This window comes from Trichosurus vulpecula, chromosome 9 (assembly GCF_011100635.1).
Source record: "Trichosurus vulpecula isolate mTriVul1 chromosome 9, mTriVul1.pri, whole genome shotgun sequence".
NCBI classification, from domain to species: Eukaryota; Metazoa; Chordata; class Mammalia; order Diprotodontia; family Phalangeridae; genus Trichosurus; species Trichosurus vulpecula.
In genome coordinates, this window is record NC_050581.1 from 4,602,206 (window position 1) to 4,620,963 (window position 18,758).

Here is an 18,758-nt window from a genome sequence, read left to right on the forward strand (position 1 = left end):
GGCTCAATTTTTCTCACGTGTGAAATGGGAACACCTGAATACCCTACTTCTACATCGTTGTGGTGAGGAACAGATGAAATAACCTGTGCAAAGCATGGAAGGAGTTCTTAACCAGTGGCCCATGGAATCCTAGGGCTATGTAGGTAGATTTCAGAGTTTTAGGTAGATTTTAAGTAGATTTCACATTAATTTGTATGAGAAAAATATATACTGCCATAGTTGTTTAGTCACTTTTTTCAGTTGTGTCTGACTGTTGTGACTCCATTTGGGTCACTGGAGTGAATTACCATTTCCTTATAGATGAGGAAACTGAGGTTAAAAAAAAGGCTAAGTGACTTGTGCAGGGTCACACAGCCAGTAAATGTCTGAGGCTTGATTTGAACTCACAAAGATGAGTCTTCTTGACTCCAGTGCCAAAGTTCTAACCGTTGGGCCACTTAGTTGCTCACAAATAAATACAAAATAAATAATAATGCAGATAAAACAAAATACATAGAATTACAAAGGAAATCAATTGTTTTGAAATGCGCACATTACACATATAATTCAAATCAATTATTTTGAAATTTTTATACATATAAAAAACGTTCTGAAAAATGGTCCACAGTCTTCATCAGACTGTCAAAGGGGTCCATTGTGTAGATAAGGAAACTGTGGTTCAAGGTCACATAGTCAATGGTAGAGCTGTAAGAGAAACCTAAGTCTTCAAATCATCTTTTTCCCATTACACTTAGGGAATTAATCAGAGTACAGAAAGACTTGGTGGCATCCGCTGCAAACTTGATTTTCTACATCCTCCACTTCTGGGGCGAGTTCCAGAAGCTCTAGACCTCTTCTGGGCCTAGGAATAAACAATGATGGTCCTAGTCCGTGACCCTGCTTGACAACTTTGCATTTTAAGAAAGAATGAGTCCTCTCCCTCCTGCTATGATGCTACCTTTTTCTCTCTAACTAGTACAGTCCTACCATGACCTGCAGACCCAAGAGTTTAGGCTATTTTAGAAGAGCATTAATCTTTCATAGCTTCATGGCCAAATGCCAACAGGCTATCAATCTTAATCCAGACAGTGGCCAGAGTGAATAAAATACATCATCTGAACTAATAGGATGTCAAATACATTCCCAGGTACCATAAATCACAAGTGGGCTAAGAATTGTGATGACTAATTCAACACCTCCAAAAAGGCAATTTGTATCCTAGGGATCTTTCATCTTCAGGTGCTACAGTTTCAGCAGGAGAGGTGAAGTTTAAGGAGTTGAAACAATTACATTCTATAATGTAATGACTCCATGTTTGTGAAGAATGCCAACAAAATAGTTGTAGAAACTTGGGCAAACCCCGTTACGTACATGACCAAAAAATGGCTGCTCTTGATGTGTGCTCTCGTGTGCATTGCAGTGTTAAATATTCATGGGATTTAGTCAATTGACATTAAGCTAAAAATGTAGGATGACTACCTATTGGTGATGCACAGAGAGGAGTCCAGAATTGGGTCAGTGGTTGGGCTAGATGACCTCTAAGGACCCTTCCAGCACTAAGATCCTAGGATTTCAATATTTAAGTTGGTCTGATTCTAAGAGTCAGAGTATATGAATCTATGATGAGACATTCTCTCTTTGACACTGGTTGTTTAGATTAAGTATGATAACCCTGAGACTATCCCTAGAAGTCAAAGGAATGGCAACTCAGAAAAGCAAGGATTCTCTCTTCAATTATAATCCGGGATATGCAATGCCCATTTTCAGAATTTAGCCAATGTCTTTTTTTAGTGAACAAAAGCCACTTAGCTCTCCTTACTTTCCTATTCTCTTTCCCTGTTACCCCTTTTCCCCAACATACATAGACCCAGAAGAAGCATTTGTATTCTAGTCCTTTCCTAAGTATCAATGGTTGTTTCCCTAAAGGAAGCTGTCAATGGACCAAACTACTATTGGGTGAGTTACTAGGAAAGCTTGCTTGTAGTTCACCACATCCTAGGGAAAATGTGCTACAGGCATTTTGGTTCCTTTAAATCTTAGTCACAGGAAGAAAATATCGGGCTTCTTCTGGAAGACTCAGATGCAGGTCCAACATACCTATCAGCCCACAAACCATATTGCCACCCAGTCAAGTTTCACTAGCTCGTCCCACACATTCCAGTTTCATAATTATGAGGCATCAGATGGCCATGGACAGCAGCAGCTTGAAAAAGGACCTCACTGATGCTTGGATCATAATTTCAAGTTTGCTTAAATCCCTACTTTTCCAAACTTTGACTACATTGGACACAGGCTCTTGTATCTCTACTAAACTAACTTATGTGGCTACCTGCTCTTAGGGCCAAAAGGGAAGGTTTCATATCACAAGCCCAGAAGATTAGGAAGAATGGCAGCATGGAAAGACCAATTAATTTGGAATTAGAAGATTTGGGTTTGAGACCTGCTTCTGCCATTTACTAGGCTGAGTTTCTTTAGGCAAATTTTTTTCTAGTTATCTGGGCTTCGATTTTCTTACTTGTAAAATGGCTATAAAAATACATCCTCTACCAATCTCACAGGGCTGTTATGAAGAGGATCATGTGTGCAAGTTGCTCTGTATATGATAAAGCACTATGTAAATACAAGCTGCTATTAAGCTTGTATTAATAGGCACCCCCATATATTCTCTCTACCGTGACTACCAGAGCGTGCAATGTCCACTTGGTAACCCTCTGCTGCTTTTCCCTTGCAACTACAGGAAGAAAAGTGGGTTTCAAAAGGCTAGCAATTAATTAAGGGAAAGCAGGTTAAAGTACAAACCAAACTTACGTGGCAGCATAGCTTTATTTTACCTTGAGATATCCTCTCGGTGTGGCCATGAAATAACTGGTGCCTGGCTACTTGACTCCAGTTCTCCAATTACTAGAAGGAGGTCCTGAGTGCACATGGTGGCAAGTCTCCACCTTGCCTGAAGATAAACCCCTCTGTCTGACTGCTGCCTCCACTAAACCTTGAATAGTAATACTGATGTGATGATGACAGTAGTAACTGAATAAGATATAGTATTTGAAGGTTTGCAAAGTGCTTTACATGTTATCATACTCGATTCCACAAGAACCCTGAGAGACAGAGATATTATTACTATTTTATTTTCTTATTCCATTATCATCCCCATTTTTACAGAGAAGGAAATTGAGTCTGAAAGAGGTTAACTGATTTGTCCAGGATCACAGAGCTTGTAAGTATGTAAGGCAGTATTTGAAGTCAGAATCTTTCTGATAGCAAGTCCAATGCTCAAACCACCGTGAAGCTGAGCGACTGTCTTTTATTCTAGGAGCCTACCACCATGACTAACTCTTTCCACATGTTTCAGGGGCTTTTGAAAGCCTTCATAAGCAAGTCTTCACCCACTTCTCCAAATGACTGATGTTTCCCTCCTACCCCCAGGAATGACAGGTATCCTTCTCCCACATGAGGGAAAATTCAGAGGTTTTAATAATACATGGCTGATGTACAGTCATACACCCACATACAAACTCTACTCAAGGGAAGGGATTTCTTCCACAAAGTTCGTAGAGACTAGGGATTGTTTCTGGTTAACTCGCTTGGTATGTGTTCCTACACAGCTCAGCCACAGTAAATGGATTGTAAAAGTGGGGGTGATGATGGTTCAGTCAGTGAGGGGCTGCCTTCTGCTGCTACTAGCCTTACCTCAGGGGCAATGTAGTCTGGAGTGCCACAGAAGGTCTTGGTGGTCACCCCATCCCAGATGTTCTCCTTGCACATGCCAAAGTCAGCGATCTTGATGTGGCCTTCAGAATCCAACATTACGTTGTCGAGCTTTAGGTCTCTGCAACAGAAATACAAAATTGTATCCAATCTATAAGTGGAAATATGATTTCATCGGCGTGAGCATTCCCTTCATTGATACAGACAAGAACACGTATCAGTGCTTTTGTTTTGGTTTGGTTTTTGGTTTTACTTTGTCTTCAAAAGAATTTTGAGAATTCCCTCTATGTTTTAAGAAAGCCCTCCACTTGGGAGGAAGATATTCAGAGGAAAAACTTATTAATGGTCACCATATCACAGCATTAGAGATGGAGGTGATAAGAGACATCATACAGTCTAATCCTATTTTAGAATTAAGGAAACTGAGGCCAAGAGAAGTTAATTGATTTGTCCAGGATCTAGGTGGTAAGGGGCAGAGCTGGGACTCAAACCCAGGTCCCTTGACTCCAGATCCAATGCTCCAAGGCAAATATTTATATAAATTGAACCTCATTATCCGGCTCTCCTGGGCACAATAATGTACTCTGACTGGTATGTTAAAAAGGAAAACCTCTAGAATCTATCTACCCTTGTCATGGAGGAAGCTAAATTGTCCTGGCCCTAGGGAGGATAACTCTACATGGATTTCTGACACTCTAAATGGCGACAAGCAGGGCTGCAGAACTGAGGGCACGATTTGGAAAAGCAATCATTTCATTTCATAACATTTCTATCATGACTCCCTTAAAATTATTTTTATTTTACTTTTTAAAGATACACTATATATCTATATATACACCCTGACATATACATGTTCATACATACATACACACAGACGCATGTGTATATATGTGTGTGTGTGTGTGTGTGTGTGTGTATATGTATATATGTATATATGTATATATGTATGTATGTATGTGTGTAGTAGATGGAATGCCAGGCCCTGGGTAAGTCACTTAACCTATTTGCCTCAGTTTGCTCATCTATAAAATGAGCTAGAGAAGAAAATGGCAAACCCCTCCAGTATCTTTGCCAAGAAAACCCCAAATGGGGTCGTAGAGAGTCAGATATGACTGAAACCTGAATCACAACAAATAAACACGCCGTGTGTGTGTATATCCTTCCCATAACCTCGAGTCTTCCATTTTGATAAAGAAAAAACAGTTAAGCAAATTAACTAACAGTGGGATCATGTCTAATACATGTATAATGTACCCTGTCCCACAGCTTGTCATCACGCCACTGAAAGGAGGAACATCTATTTTGTCATCTCTTCCTCAGGACCAAGTTGGGCCATTACATTTCATGATATTTGGCTTTATTTTTATTATCCTTTTCATTTGCATTATTCAAATAACTCCATTTTATAATCCTTTATGGTCTGTAAACCACTTTCTTTGCAATGACCCTGTTAGCTAGGTCATAATAGCTTCAATATGCCTTATAACAAGACAAGGATTATGCCAGAACCAAAGCCTAGATGTTCTCCATCTCATCTTACTCGTGGGCTCCCTTCCCAATCGGCACTTTTTTAAAACTGCCCAGGAACTCCAAATCGAAAAAGTGATATTACTTGGAAATTTTCGACATGAATTACAATCAGAAAGGCCATCACTATGTGATCAGTCCACTCATCCCCTGTAATCAGTAATACCTGGATGTTTTTATTCACCTTATGAAAGTCATGTTGATTCTTGAAGAATTTTCTTTGTGCCTCTATTTACTCCAATATGGACACAAAAGTAGCAAAGCCTACTACAATACTCTAAAACCCCTCTCACGTCAAGGTACTTGCTGTAAGAATCACATTAGTAATCAGCAGTCAGATGATGGATGGCAGCCATGCCACATATCCCGAGCCCATGTGGCTGATGCTCAGCACATCAAGGCCCAAGGCCTCAGAATAACGAGTACACAAGTGTCTAGAGAATCAGAGCTTTCTCATTCTGTTTAAAATCCTTATCCCCAATCTCTGGCATGAGGGTTCTGTAACCTCTGACTGCCAGGGTCCTATAGTCTCTGACACAGGAATGGCCAAAGGAGAAGGAAAGGTCTTAGAAGATGTTTACAAGAGCAAAGCTCGGGTTGATCTTGTAATAGAGAGCCATCACGACGCCAACACTTCAGTATTGACTTGTGCCCAAGACCTTGGGAGCCTCATAACATAGTGTGACCAAATAAGGTTTTCCTAGACACACAACACACAGGATAACACAGAGTCATATCCTGGATGTTGGTCCATCCAGTATCAATAGGCCACCAAAGCCACATTGCTCTCATGCACAGAGGTTTTACTTGCCTCTTTCTCTTCCCTTCTTCATGGAAAGCCAATTGTATGAGCAACCTTGCCAGGAAGAGTAATTCTGCTTGTTTTTCCCTTCTGCATGCAGTCCCATAGTAGGAGATAGTCTGGTGCTAAAGTGCTACTACTAGTCAGTCAATAAAAAATCTGTTAGGTGCCTACTATGTGCCAGGCCCTGTGCTAAGTGCCACACTAGTACGAAGAGATTTGGCTTGCAGGCCCCACATCTCAGTTGCCTTGGTTTCCTTTCTGTAACAACATCTAGTGATTAAACTTGTCTTATCTTTCCTTCCCTTTTCTACTTTCCTCCTCATCTTCTAATGTCTATTTGCCTTTGAGAATGAAATCTTAAGTACTTCAGTGCCTTTCCCTCTCACATTCCAGGCCAATAATTTAAATCAAAGTTCTGGCCCTTAGGGCTGTTATAGAAAAGTATCAAAGCAAGAACCCTAGACTCCAAAGGCCCTGATTTCAACAAGAATATGGCACTTTCCTCTTGTGACAAAGTTGTTATAGCTTAGTTTACTTTTCTAAATAGGTTTAAGTTCCTTATTGGTGACCACAGACCCATTCTGGCATTTTTTATTCCAAGGAAGAAGGTAAAGACTTAGGTATCATTGTCAAGGATGAAGTTTGTTTTACTGACTTTATGGCACAGATTCACCATCAGCAAGGTCCCTTAGTATTCTGTGCGACTAAGACTTTGGGCAATCTGAAAGCACTGAGCAGCACACAAGACTTCACCGAAGATACAACCCAATGTAAATGAGCTCAGACATATAAGGAAGGCCAACCAGGGACACTAGACCCTTGTATCTGCACAGTTCCAACATAAAGGCTCTATTCTTGGCTCTCTCTTCTTCCCTCTTTTAAAGCCAATTAACTTTGCATTGGCAATACTATTGGGCCATTGTCAAACATTAGCAGACAAGCCCTAGTTCTCCAAAATTTTATGTGCTGGCTAAATCACTATAGAAAAAAAAGCCAGTAATATTCTTGGGCTACTCACTGGAGATTCTACCTTTCCATCTCCAAGGTTCAACCACCTTACCTTCCTTAATGAAATGACAATGACAGTCCTGATATTCCCTTTTCATCACTAGTTCCTGATTGGCAAAAGAAAAAGTATGTCATGGATACAATCTCCAGTATGTATCTAGATGTTCACTTTTGTTGTTATTGTTGAATCATTCAGTCACATCTGATCCTTTATGACCCCATGGACCATAGCACAGCAGGTCCTTCTATCTTTCATTATCTCCCAAAGTCTGTCCATGCTCATGTTCATTGCTTCCATGACACTGTCCATCCATCTCTTCCTCTGCCATACCCTTTTCCTTCTGCCTTCAATCTTTCCCAACATCAGGGTCTTTTCTAATGAGTCCTGTTTTCTCATTATGTAGCAAGAGTATTTAAGCTTCAGCTTCAGTATTTGCCCTTGCAGTAAATAGTCTAAATTAATTTCCTTAAGTATTGACTGATATGATCTTGCTGTCTAAGGGACTCTCAAAAGTCTTGCCCAGCATTACAATTCAAAAGTGATGATTCTGCAGGCTTCAGCTTTCCTTATAGCCCAACTCTCACAGCCATACATTGCTACTGGAAAAACCATAGCTTTGACTATATGGACCTTTGTTGGCAAGGTGGTGTCTCTGCTTTTTAGTATGCTATCCAGATTTGCCATAGCTTTCCTTCCAAGGAGCAATTGTCTTTTAATTTCATGATACAGTTGCCATCTACAGTGATCTTTGAGTCCAAGAATATAAAATCTGACACTGCTTCTATTTTTTCTGTCTCTATTTGCCAGAAAGTGATGGGGCTAGTTGCCAAGATCTTAGTTTTTTTGATGTTCAGTTTCAAGCCAGCTTTTACACTTTCCTCTTTCGCTCTCATCTAGAGGCTTTTTAATACTTCTCTTTCTGCTGTCTGCATACCTGAGATTGTTTATATTTCCCCAGCAACTTTAATTCCAGATTTTGATTCATACAGCCTGGAATTTCACATGATGTACTCTGCATATAAGTTAAATAAATAAGGTGACAACATAAAGACTTGTCATACTCCTTTTCTAATCTTAAATCAATCAAATGTCCCATGTTTGGTTCTGTTGCTCCTTTGTTTGAATATAGGTTCCTCAGGAGACAAGTAAGATGATCTGGTACTCCCATCTCTGAGGACTTGCCACATTTTTTGTGATCCACACAGTCAAAGACTTTAGTGTAGTCAATGAGGCAGAAGCAGATGTTTTCCTGGAACTTCTTTGCTTTCTTTATAGTACAGCAAATGCTGGCAATTTGGTCTCTAGTTCCTCTGCCTCTTAGAAAACCATCCTGCTCAGCTGGTAATTCTTGGTTCACACATTCCTGAAGCCTAGCTTGCAGAATCTTAAGCATCACTTTGCTGGTGTGGTGAAATGAGCACAATTGTCCTGTAATTTGAATATTCTTTGGCGTTGTCCTTCTTTGGGATTGGGATGTAAACCAATCTTTTCCTATCCAGCAGCCATCTTTGAGTTTTCCAAACTTGCTGGCATATTGAGTACAGCCCTTGAATAGCATTTCCTTTTGGGATTTTAAATAGGTCAGCTGGAATTCTCTCACCTCCACTAGCCTGTTAGCAATGCTTCATAAAGCCCACTTGACTTCATTCTCCAGGATGTCTGGCTCTAGATCAGTCATCGTACCATCAGAGTTACCAGCGATGTGAAGACTTTTCTTGTATATTCTTCTGTATATTCTTGCCACTTCCTGATTTCTTTTACTTCTGTTAAGTCCCTACCATTTTGCCTTTTATCATGTCAATTTTGCACAAAACATTACCTTGATATCTTTAATTTTCTCACAGAGATTCTTGTCTTTCCCAGTCTATTGTTTTCTTCCATTTCCTTGCATTGCTCATTTAAGAAAAGCTTCTTATCTCTCCTGGCTATTCTCTGGAATTCTGAATTCAGCTAGGTACATTTTTCCCTTTCTCCTTTCCCTTTTGTTTTCCTTCTTTCTTCAACTATTTGTAACGCCTCCTCAGATAGCCATTTTACTTTCTTGCTCTTCTTTTTCATGGAGGATTTTTTTTGTTGTTGTTGCTTCCTATACAATATTGCAAACTTCTATCCATAGTTCTTCAGGCATTCTATCTGATCTAATCTCTTAAATCTACTCATTGCTTTTACTTCACATTTATAAGGGATGTTATTTAGGTCACATCTGTATTGTCTGACATTTTTCCCTAGTTTCTTCAATTTAAGTCTGAATGTTGCAATAGGAAGCTCATGATCTGGGCCACAGTCAGCCCTAGCTCTTTTGTTAACTGACTGTATAGAGTTTTCTCACTTTTGGCTTCAAAGTATATAATCAATCTTATTTTTATATTGACCATCTGGTGAGGTCCATGTATAGAGTCACCTTTTGAGTGGTTAAAAAAAGTGTCATTGCTATGGCCAGTGAGTTATCTTCTTTGTTTTTGGTGGTGGTAGTGGGGGTGGGGGGTAGCAATCAGGGTTAAGCAATTTGCCCAGGGTCACACAGCTAGCAAGTGTCTGAGGCCAGATTTGAACTGAGGAAGATGAATCTTCCTGACTCCAAGTCCAGTGCTCTGTGCACTATGTATATAGAATGATCACCTGAGTTAAAGTCAACCATCCCCATCCATTTGAGTTCACTGACATGCAAGATGTTGACGTTTAATCTTCCATCTCCTGTTTGACCACATCCATCTTACCTTGGATCATAGATTTCATATTTCAGGTTCCTATGCAATATTGATTTTAACAGCATTACTTGTTCCTTTCATCACCAGATATCCACAACTGAGTTTCCTTTTGGCTTTGGCCCAGCCACTTCATAGCTACTTGCAGTTTTCTTCTGTTCTTTTCCAGTAGCATGTCAGATACCTTCTTTGTCATATCTTTTATCATTTTAATGCTGCTCATGGGATTTTTCTGGAAAAAATACTGGAGTGGTTTGCCATGTTCTTCTCCAAGGGATCATCTTTTGTCAGAACTCTCTACTATGATCTGGCCATCTTGGCTAACCCAGCTACACAGGCCCCTTTGCCATGACAAGGCAAGGAGGGGAGGTGTCCACTACATTTTGGATTTTATGGAGCTTAAGGTCTATAGAAGACACAAGGTCCTTTTCCTCCCCTGGCCTTAACAGATAAAGAAGAATTCCAAGTTCCCTCTTGATCTGGCTTGAGTAGGTAATGGAAAACTTTGAACTTAAAAAGTGGAGGGATGAGATATTTTTATGATGGAGGCAATTAAGGGGGATAATATGCTTGTTACATTATTTGAGTTTATTGAATTGTGCACTGTAAATTTTAGGGGTAAACACCTGCTCCCAAATAGCTGACCAGTGTCATAAGGTCACTGAGAGGAGGAGGACACAATCTTGGCCTCCTCAGATTGGTATAATAGACTCTAAGTCAGGGGTGGGGATCCTGTGGCCTTGAGGCTACATGTGGCCCTCTAGCTCCTCAAATATAGCCCAAGTTGTTCTGTGAAGTTTGGATTCAAAGGGTTACATTTGAGGACCTAGAGGGCCACATGTGACCTTGAGGCTGAAGGTTCCCCACCCCTGCTAAGTAATGCTTACTTTAAAACATAATTATTCTAAATACATTTACTGTGATGCCATTGGGCAATTGCAGCTGTTTTCCACATGTGCCTGGGAGCTGTCCACAGCAGGTCATTTAGTAAAAAACAAAGAACAAAAAACTGAGGTGAGCTTAGCCGACATGCTCATTCAATCAAGAAGCATTTATTAATCACCTACTTTATGGTGAGAATTTCAGTCAGTTGAACTGGAAAGAGATCTTTTTGGCCAAGTGCGTTTGGGTACCTGGTTTATTGAACCCTTGCTTGGCCTTTTTTCCTGTTTTGCCCCTTGGATCTCACTAACACACTTCTCATCTATACTTTACTTAGAAGCTCATCTCTTGTTTCTGTTCCATGTCTATTGTTTCTGATAGGAGACCTTGCTTTCTCCAATACCATTGAGGTCTCTCAATTACTTCCTTAACTGCAATATTATCCTGACAGATGACCTCTGCCCAGGCAAGGCCATTAACCTTGGCCACATAGGTTATTCAGGTGTAGCTCCTGACTCAGTCTACCAGTGATCTCACCTTGGGGTGGGACACCACAAGTCCTCTGTTCGGGGACCTTCTCTATCCTCATCAATAGGAAGACATCAAAACATCAGCTATGAGCAGAAAACCAGTTTTTTAGGTGTGCTCAAGAGCCCCCAGCTTAATATACCAGTTCAGAGGGAAAGAAAACATGAAGCTAAATCTCTCTGTAGAAGCCACTGGTGAAATTCTCTTCTTGGATCCATATTCCAGAGAGACGGTTGTTCCATAAAACACAATCAAAGCTGTGGATGTGGTGCTCTTTGTACCAGAGTTAGTGGTATCCAACATGCCCTGTGAATATGAGGCTCCACAGTGAACTTTGCAGTCAGTGTGGCATGAAGAGAACGATACAGATGGGTCTTTGTGATGAAAGAACAACTTTGGGTTCTGTGATCTTCTTAGCTAGACATCTAGACAATCCAAATAAGCCATGTATGAGTCATGAAGACAGGACCAAGTTTGATCTCCCTTTTCGTCCAAACCTCTGAATGCCAAGGCTTAAGTTTATCCTCAAATGTCAATTTGGGGGTGGGAGTGGGAGGTCAGAAGCATGCATATAGCACCTACTATGTGTCAGGTGCTGCGCTGAGGACTTTAAAAGTATAATCACACTTCAACAGACATTTTTGAGCACTTACTGAATTGATTGTTTCAGCTACTGGGGATACAATGACACACTTCCTGCCTTCAAGAAGTTTAAAATCTGAGGGAGAAGGGTGATGATGGAAACATGTAGACGAATAAATTAATTAAAATATAAAGGAAAATGTGATAAGGGCAAGGGAGAAGTCTGGGCAATGCATGATGGCAAATGGGAGGAGAGAGTGATCACACTCAGTTGGGGGGCCAGGGATATCTTCATGGGGAAGATGGCACCTATGTTAGGCTTTAAAGGCTGGGAAGGACTATGACAATCAGAGAGGTAGTAGTATCCATTCCAGAAACATGGGTCAGGGTACAAAGAGAGCAGAGAGTGGGATGAGAATTGGGAATAGTGACAAATCCAGTCTGGTTGAACTGCAGTGTATGTGAAAGGGACATTGGGAGTTTATATTTTGTTTGGCAGCCAGTAAGGGAACCATGGGAAGCTTTTAAGTAGGGAATTTCAGGATTCAAAACATTTATTCCTAAACTAATAGTTAGGATATGATAAGGCTGTCATACCCAAATGACAGCTAAACTGCTTCTCTTCCTGTAGAAAGATACTATTTAAGGGTAGGAGAAATCAATGTTCCATTTGTGAGGTCCCAGCTCTATAACACAGAGCAAAGGATGAAATACATTCATGCCTAGCCCTACCCCCTCCACAGTAAAGAGCCACCAGGCTCCTGGGGCTAGACAGAGCCCCAGTGTGGTCCCAAGTTGAACCAGCTACAATTCAAAGAGTCCCTAGGATTTCTGTTTGTCCAAAATTACAATCTGTAGGTAGTACTTTTGGGGGGGAAAAATGAATGAGAGAAAGGAAAGAAAGGAGTAGAGGAAGAAGGGAGGAGGGAAGGAATAAAGTGCTCACCCACCGATAAATGATACCTTTGCTTTGTAAGAAGAATAGACCGATAGCAATTTCTGCGGCATAGAATCTGAAATACAAAAAGAAATCAACAGAACGGGCCTGTTAAAGCAAATATGTTAAAGTTGAGTGCTTTCTAAATCTCATTACACAAAATTCAATTACCTGGATACAAGGTACTAAAATCCCGCCAGCCACACAGCATGCAAACATGTATTTATACAGGTAACTTTTAATAGCACTGACAGTGTAGAATAATAAGCAAAGTAATGACTGCCAACTACAGTGTGAGAACATATCTGTTCCTTTTAAAACATATGGCTTTGAGGGACCAGCTGGCTGAAAGAACCAGTGTGAGAATCAGATCTCCCAGGCAGAGGTCGGATTCCAAACTGTGTCACCAGGGACACCAGCAGTCCTGAGAAACCTATGTGACATCCACCACTACGTTCGGGCTGTTATCTAGCAGATAGAGGCCAATGGCTCATCTGGGACAATACGGATCAGAGAAACCATATAGAGGAAGAATCCACATAAGAGAGTTTCTATGACGAGCATTGATGTTGGGATAATGGAACATTTATTGACTACTGTAGCACCAGAAGGTTCAGGTGGGTAACTATGGTTTCTGAGAAAGAGAGTGATGATTAAAGGCCCTAAATGTACTTGCTTGCTTTCTGCTTATCTTGCAAGGAAAAAAAAAGAGTACGGTTCTTGCTAGTGATAAATAATGCTTCTGCTTTGGAAGAAGGACAGGCCAGCGACAATTTCTGCATGGTGTATACATTCTTCACACAGAGGTATGCATGATCCAGGTTCCTACCTCCTCCCATTTCTGCTTCTTGCTCCTATCTGCTGCTCACAGAACACATGACTAAAACTGACTTGGAATTTTCCTGTCTCATCTGGTCATTGTTGGGAAAAGTAAAGAAAAAGGCCGAATGAGGTCAGGACCAATTGATAGACCCAAGATGGAGGGCATGGCAAAACAAAGCAAAAATAGTGTCAGCCTAATTACCTCCCCTCCCCTAACCCCATTCAGATCGGAGACCCTCATTCTCACTGAATACCACTTATAAACCAGGTCCCAATCTTTCCTACTCAACCCACATTATATATTCCTATATGTAATATAGGAATATTATATATTCCTACATGTAATATAGGAATATTACAGTAATTGAATATATTGTGTTGGAATTAAATAAAGACGGAGGCAGCTCGTTGGTAGGGTGGATAGAGTGCAGGGCTTAGAGTCAGGAAGACCTGAATTCAGATTTTTCCCTGAGACACTTACTAGCTATATGATACTGGGCAAGTCCTCAGCCTCTGTTTGCCTCAGTTCCCCCATCTGTAAAATGGGGATAATAAAACCACTTTTCTCCCAAGGAGAAAGGATTGCTGTGAGGATAAAATTAGGTAATATTTGTAAAATGCTCTGCAAGCCTTTTAAAGCACTATACAAATGCCAGCAATTATTAAAGTCAAAACGACAGTGCTTGGGGAACATATGGTTTTGTAGACATTTTGCAATAATTTATTTCCACTCCCCCCCCTGTCCCCACACCACCACCACTACCGCCACCAAGAGTCCTGGGAATCGTTGGTTGGAAAAAGCTACTCTCAAGTGCCTTTTCTGTTTCTTCTATTCCTGTCCACTTCATCTGACCCACGATTTACATTTGTGTGGCTATGATGCCCTGTTATGGAACTGCATCTGGTAAGTCCTGGATTTAATTGTTTTTCTGAGGTTGCATTGAGCTAGATTAGGCCTCGCCAAAGAGGTCATTTCCTCAAAAGTAGAATTCAATTAGGTCCTTTAGTTAAAACTACAGTTAGTCATCCATGTCTTCTTGAGCCAGACTAGTTAATGAGCATTCTGTAACCCCATACAATCGGCATAAGTGACGCGATCTCAGATTCTGAAACTGTGGATGTTATCTCTCATGCCGTCTCCTTCCTCTGCACTCCCACAGTCGCTGATGACCTGTGTGACCTACAGATGGAGCATCCTACCTTTCCTAGGGCAATTCGAGTTCTTCTAGCCCAATGGCCTGGCTAATAATCCTAGTAAACAGGCAAAGAACAGAATTCACCTGCCTCCTCCAAAAGATATTGTCACAGAGACAGGTCAAGACATTGAAGGGAGGAGTAGGGTTGCAGGTGGAACACCATAAACAAGAAGGATGATGTGGGTGGAGCCTGTGATTCCTACAAATACTACCGTGCCTTTCTACTGGCTGGCACATAAAAGTTCCACTAGGCAGTGCAGTGTCAGGCTTGAAGCCAGGAAGATCTGAGTTCAAATCTCATTTCAGACACTTATTAGCTATTTGACCCTGGGCAAGTCACATGACCCTTTTCAGTCCCAGTCTTCCCACCTGTAAATGAGGAATTTAATAAAATCTTCCTTTTGGGGTTGTTATAAGGGTCAAATGCAATCATCTATGTAAAGCATTTTGCAATACTTAAGGTGCTATATAAATGCTAGCTTTTATTATAATTTTATGAGGATAAAAGGAACTCGGAGGTCATCTAACACCACCCCCACCTGAAACATGAAGGCCCTCTGCAATGTCTCAAAATGGAGTCAACCTATCTTTTCTTGAACTTTCTCAGGGATGGTGAGCTCACTACCTACTAAGGGAGCCCATTTAATTTCTGGACCACTCTCATTGCTAGGAGGTTGTTTCTTATATTGAGCTGAGAGCAAATGCCTTGATATTCATGGCTTTCCATTCTGTACTTTCTTTAAAGCCTGATTCAGCTTTTAAAAATAATCCAATATATTTGAAACTTGTGTGAATTGCATAATAAAACACAGATATAATTCATCACATAAAAGATAAATATCATAAAAATAAAGGTTGACACTTACATAATACTTTATAGCGTATAAGACATTTTGCTCACAAAAAACTATGAGCGTAAGCACACTTTATGTGATTTGCACACAGCCATATGCTTAGTAAGGGACAAAGGCCAGCCTCAAGCCCAAGCTGTCTAAGCCCCATAATTTTGACCAAGCAGACTTACTGGGCTGCCTCAGTAGGTAGTGAGCTTATCATTCCTGAAAAGTTTCAAGCAGGGGGAAAGGAAGGCGAGGGAATAAAAATTTAGTATGCACCTACCATGTGCTAGGCTTGTGATTTACAAATATTATCTCATTTGATCCTAACAATGACCTTGTGAGGAAGGTGCTATTAAGGACCCCCTTGTAACAACTGAGTAAACTGAGGCAGATGGTGGTTAAGTGACTTGCCCAGGATCATACAGCTAGCTGAACTCACTGCTTCCCCACTCTAGGCCCAGTGCTCTATCCACTGCACCACCTAGCTGCCTCAGAGGCAGTTAGACTACATTTTAAGGATATTGTAGAGGGTATTCATGCCTCAGGTCAGAGGAGGGGTCTTAGATGACCTCTGATATCCTTTTCAATTCTAATATTCTAGGATTTTTGGACCAGTCATGGGAAAAGCATTGTAGTATCTGAGGAAAAAAATGGAAGCGTCCAATCCCATTTATAGACAAGCTAGAGCCAAAAGCCACAAGAGACAGAGGGAAGATTGTACCAATCAGGCCTGCTTCTCATTCTGGTGGATCCAGAAAGTGAGGATGCAAGGCCCACATGACCCTACTTAATCCAGTTAAGCGGCCGGGGGCTTAATGGGTAGAGTGTTGAACTTGGAGGCTGGAAGACTTGACTTCAAATCCTGCCTCAGACACTAGCCGGGTGACTCTAGGCAAGTCACTGAACCTCTCTGAGATCCAGTTAATGGGACACTAACAGTGGCCACCTCGCAGAGTTATTTTGAGGATCAAATGAAGTGGGGCAAATGAGGATCACATAATAATAAGTAGCAATTTTGATCAAGTACGTCCAGCTTTGCCAACCTTAAAGTACTAGGTAAATGCTAGCTATTGCTTTAGAGGCAGCGGTTTAACTGACAGCACGGAGTTCAGTCCTTCTTCAAAAAAGAATAATGCAGGAGTCTTTAGAATGTGGAAGGAGAATACAGGAAAAGAGGAAAAGTCTGGGTGCCCTCATCTCCCCTAGCGAGGCTTCATTCAGCATGCCCTCAGCGACGTCTCTGCACTAACTAGTCCATACCAGAAAACTATAGACCAGCTCCCAAACCATAAGTGAATCCAGCATGCCACTCAGGAACAGTGTGCCAAGATGTTAAACATTCATCAGGACCCACAGAGTGAAGTTACTACCACTGGACTGCAACAGACAGGAAAAAAGGCCTAATTTGAAATAGGTGCCAGAGGAGAAAAGCAATACCCCCCACTGCTGGTGGGAGTTTATGTTCTCAAGCATGGAGCTCAGATCATGGATAACTTGCTAAGCTCGTCTAGGAGTATCACAGAATCATGGGCTGGTAGAGATAAAAGGGACCTTTCAGATCCCTTGCCTCATCTTACAGATGAGGACAACTGAGGATCAGAGCAAAGAAATGACTTATCCAAGGTCACACAACTAATTTGTACCTGAGCCAAGACTAGAACTCAAGTCATCTGGCTTTGGTATACTATCCCTGGAAAGAGAATATATTCCAGGGATAGTAGCACCTTTGGGGTACAATTCAAGAAGAGAAAGTGGCATATATAGCCCTGATCTTCCTTAACTCTGAGCTCAGTTGTGCCCAGAAGAAAGCATCTAGAGCATGTCTATTAATCTGAGAATGAGAAAAATATGTAGTCCAAATGGTAGAGCTTAGACAAATGAGTAGGAGTTGTAGAAAGATTTAGCTAGGAAGTCAGGAAAAACTTCCTAACAATTTGATCCATCCACAAATACAGTGGGCTGCTTTAGGAAATAGTGAGTTCCCTGTCTCCATAGGGAGTCAAGCAGAAGCTGAATGATGCCTTGATGGCAATATGGTAGAAAAGGATTTTTGTTGGATTAGACGGCCTCTGACGTCTCCTCCAGTTCTTAGATTTTATAACACTTTCTTCACAGAATCTCACAGTTGGAAGGAATCCCTGAGGCCATCTCTTCCATCCCCTACCCACGTAGCATCTGTAGTTCCAGCACCGGGGGGAGAGAGCCTTTTAACCTCTAAGGAAAGTGCCCTTATCCTCTGACATGGTAAGGGACTCAGCCTGTGAGATCGGTTTGGCATAATCTATGCTGAAGTCTGTTATATATCTAGATCTATATACATATATGTGTATGTGCATTATTGGATATATTATATGTAATATTTAATATTGTATACATTATATTTATATATTACTATAGATAATATATTATATATACTATTATATTATATACATATCATATGTATGAGATACATATATGTATATTATATATATAAAATTATTGGAGCTAAATCTTTAGTATTAGCTGGTAATGGTCCTGCTTCGGCTCTCATCCCTGACCTTCTCCCCTCCCCTTTCCCACCACACATCCAAGGAGAGAGGCATTGGCTCTGGGAACAAGAGACAAAAGTGCACATTTAGGGTTTAAGGGGGAGGCCAAGGGTAGCTGGTGAAAGAGAAATACGATTAAGGCGGAAGTTTGAACTTGGCTTCCCCAGTGACAGCTGACGAATCAGTCAGTAGACAGTAACAACAAACAGCATCCATACAGGACCATCTGTGTGCCAGGCACGGGGCTAAGTGTTTGGCAGTGATTATCTTATTTGATCCTCATAATGTCCCTGGAAGGTAGGTGCTAGTATTATCCCCATTTTACAGACAAGGAAACACAGTGGATAGAGCGCCAGGCCTGGCGTCAGGAGGGCTCCTCTTCCTGAGTTCAAATATTGCCTCTGACACTTACTAGCTGGGTGACGCAGGGCAAATCATTTAACCTCATTTTCCTCATCTATGAAATGAAGTGGAGAAGGAAATGGCAAACCACTCCAGTGTCTTTGCCAAGAAAACCCCAAATGGGGTCACGAAGAGTCAGACATGACTGAAATGACTGAACATCAAATGGGGGTTAGGTGACTTGCCCAGGGTCACACAGCTAGTTAGTATCTGAGGCCGGATTGGAACTCAAGTCTTCCTGATTCCAGATGCGGAACTCTATTCACTGTGCCAAGATGCTGTGATGAACAGTGACAATGATCAACAGAA

The 18,758-nt window shown here is 41.1% G+C and overlaps 1 protein-coding gene across 1 annotated transcript in view; it reads right to left on the minus strand.

Annotated features, from left to right (window-relative positions):
* The window catches only part of PRKCB (protein kinase C beta), a 646,949-nt gene that overhangs the window by 140,142 nt on the left and 488,049 nt on the right, over window positions 1-18,758 (minus strand). The window contains 2 exon segments of the mRNA XM_036739147.1: window positions 3,670-3,808; window positions 12,676-12,738. Of these exon segments, the coding sequence (XP_036595042.1) occupies window positions 3,670-3,808; window positions 12,676-12,738 (202 nt within the window).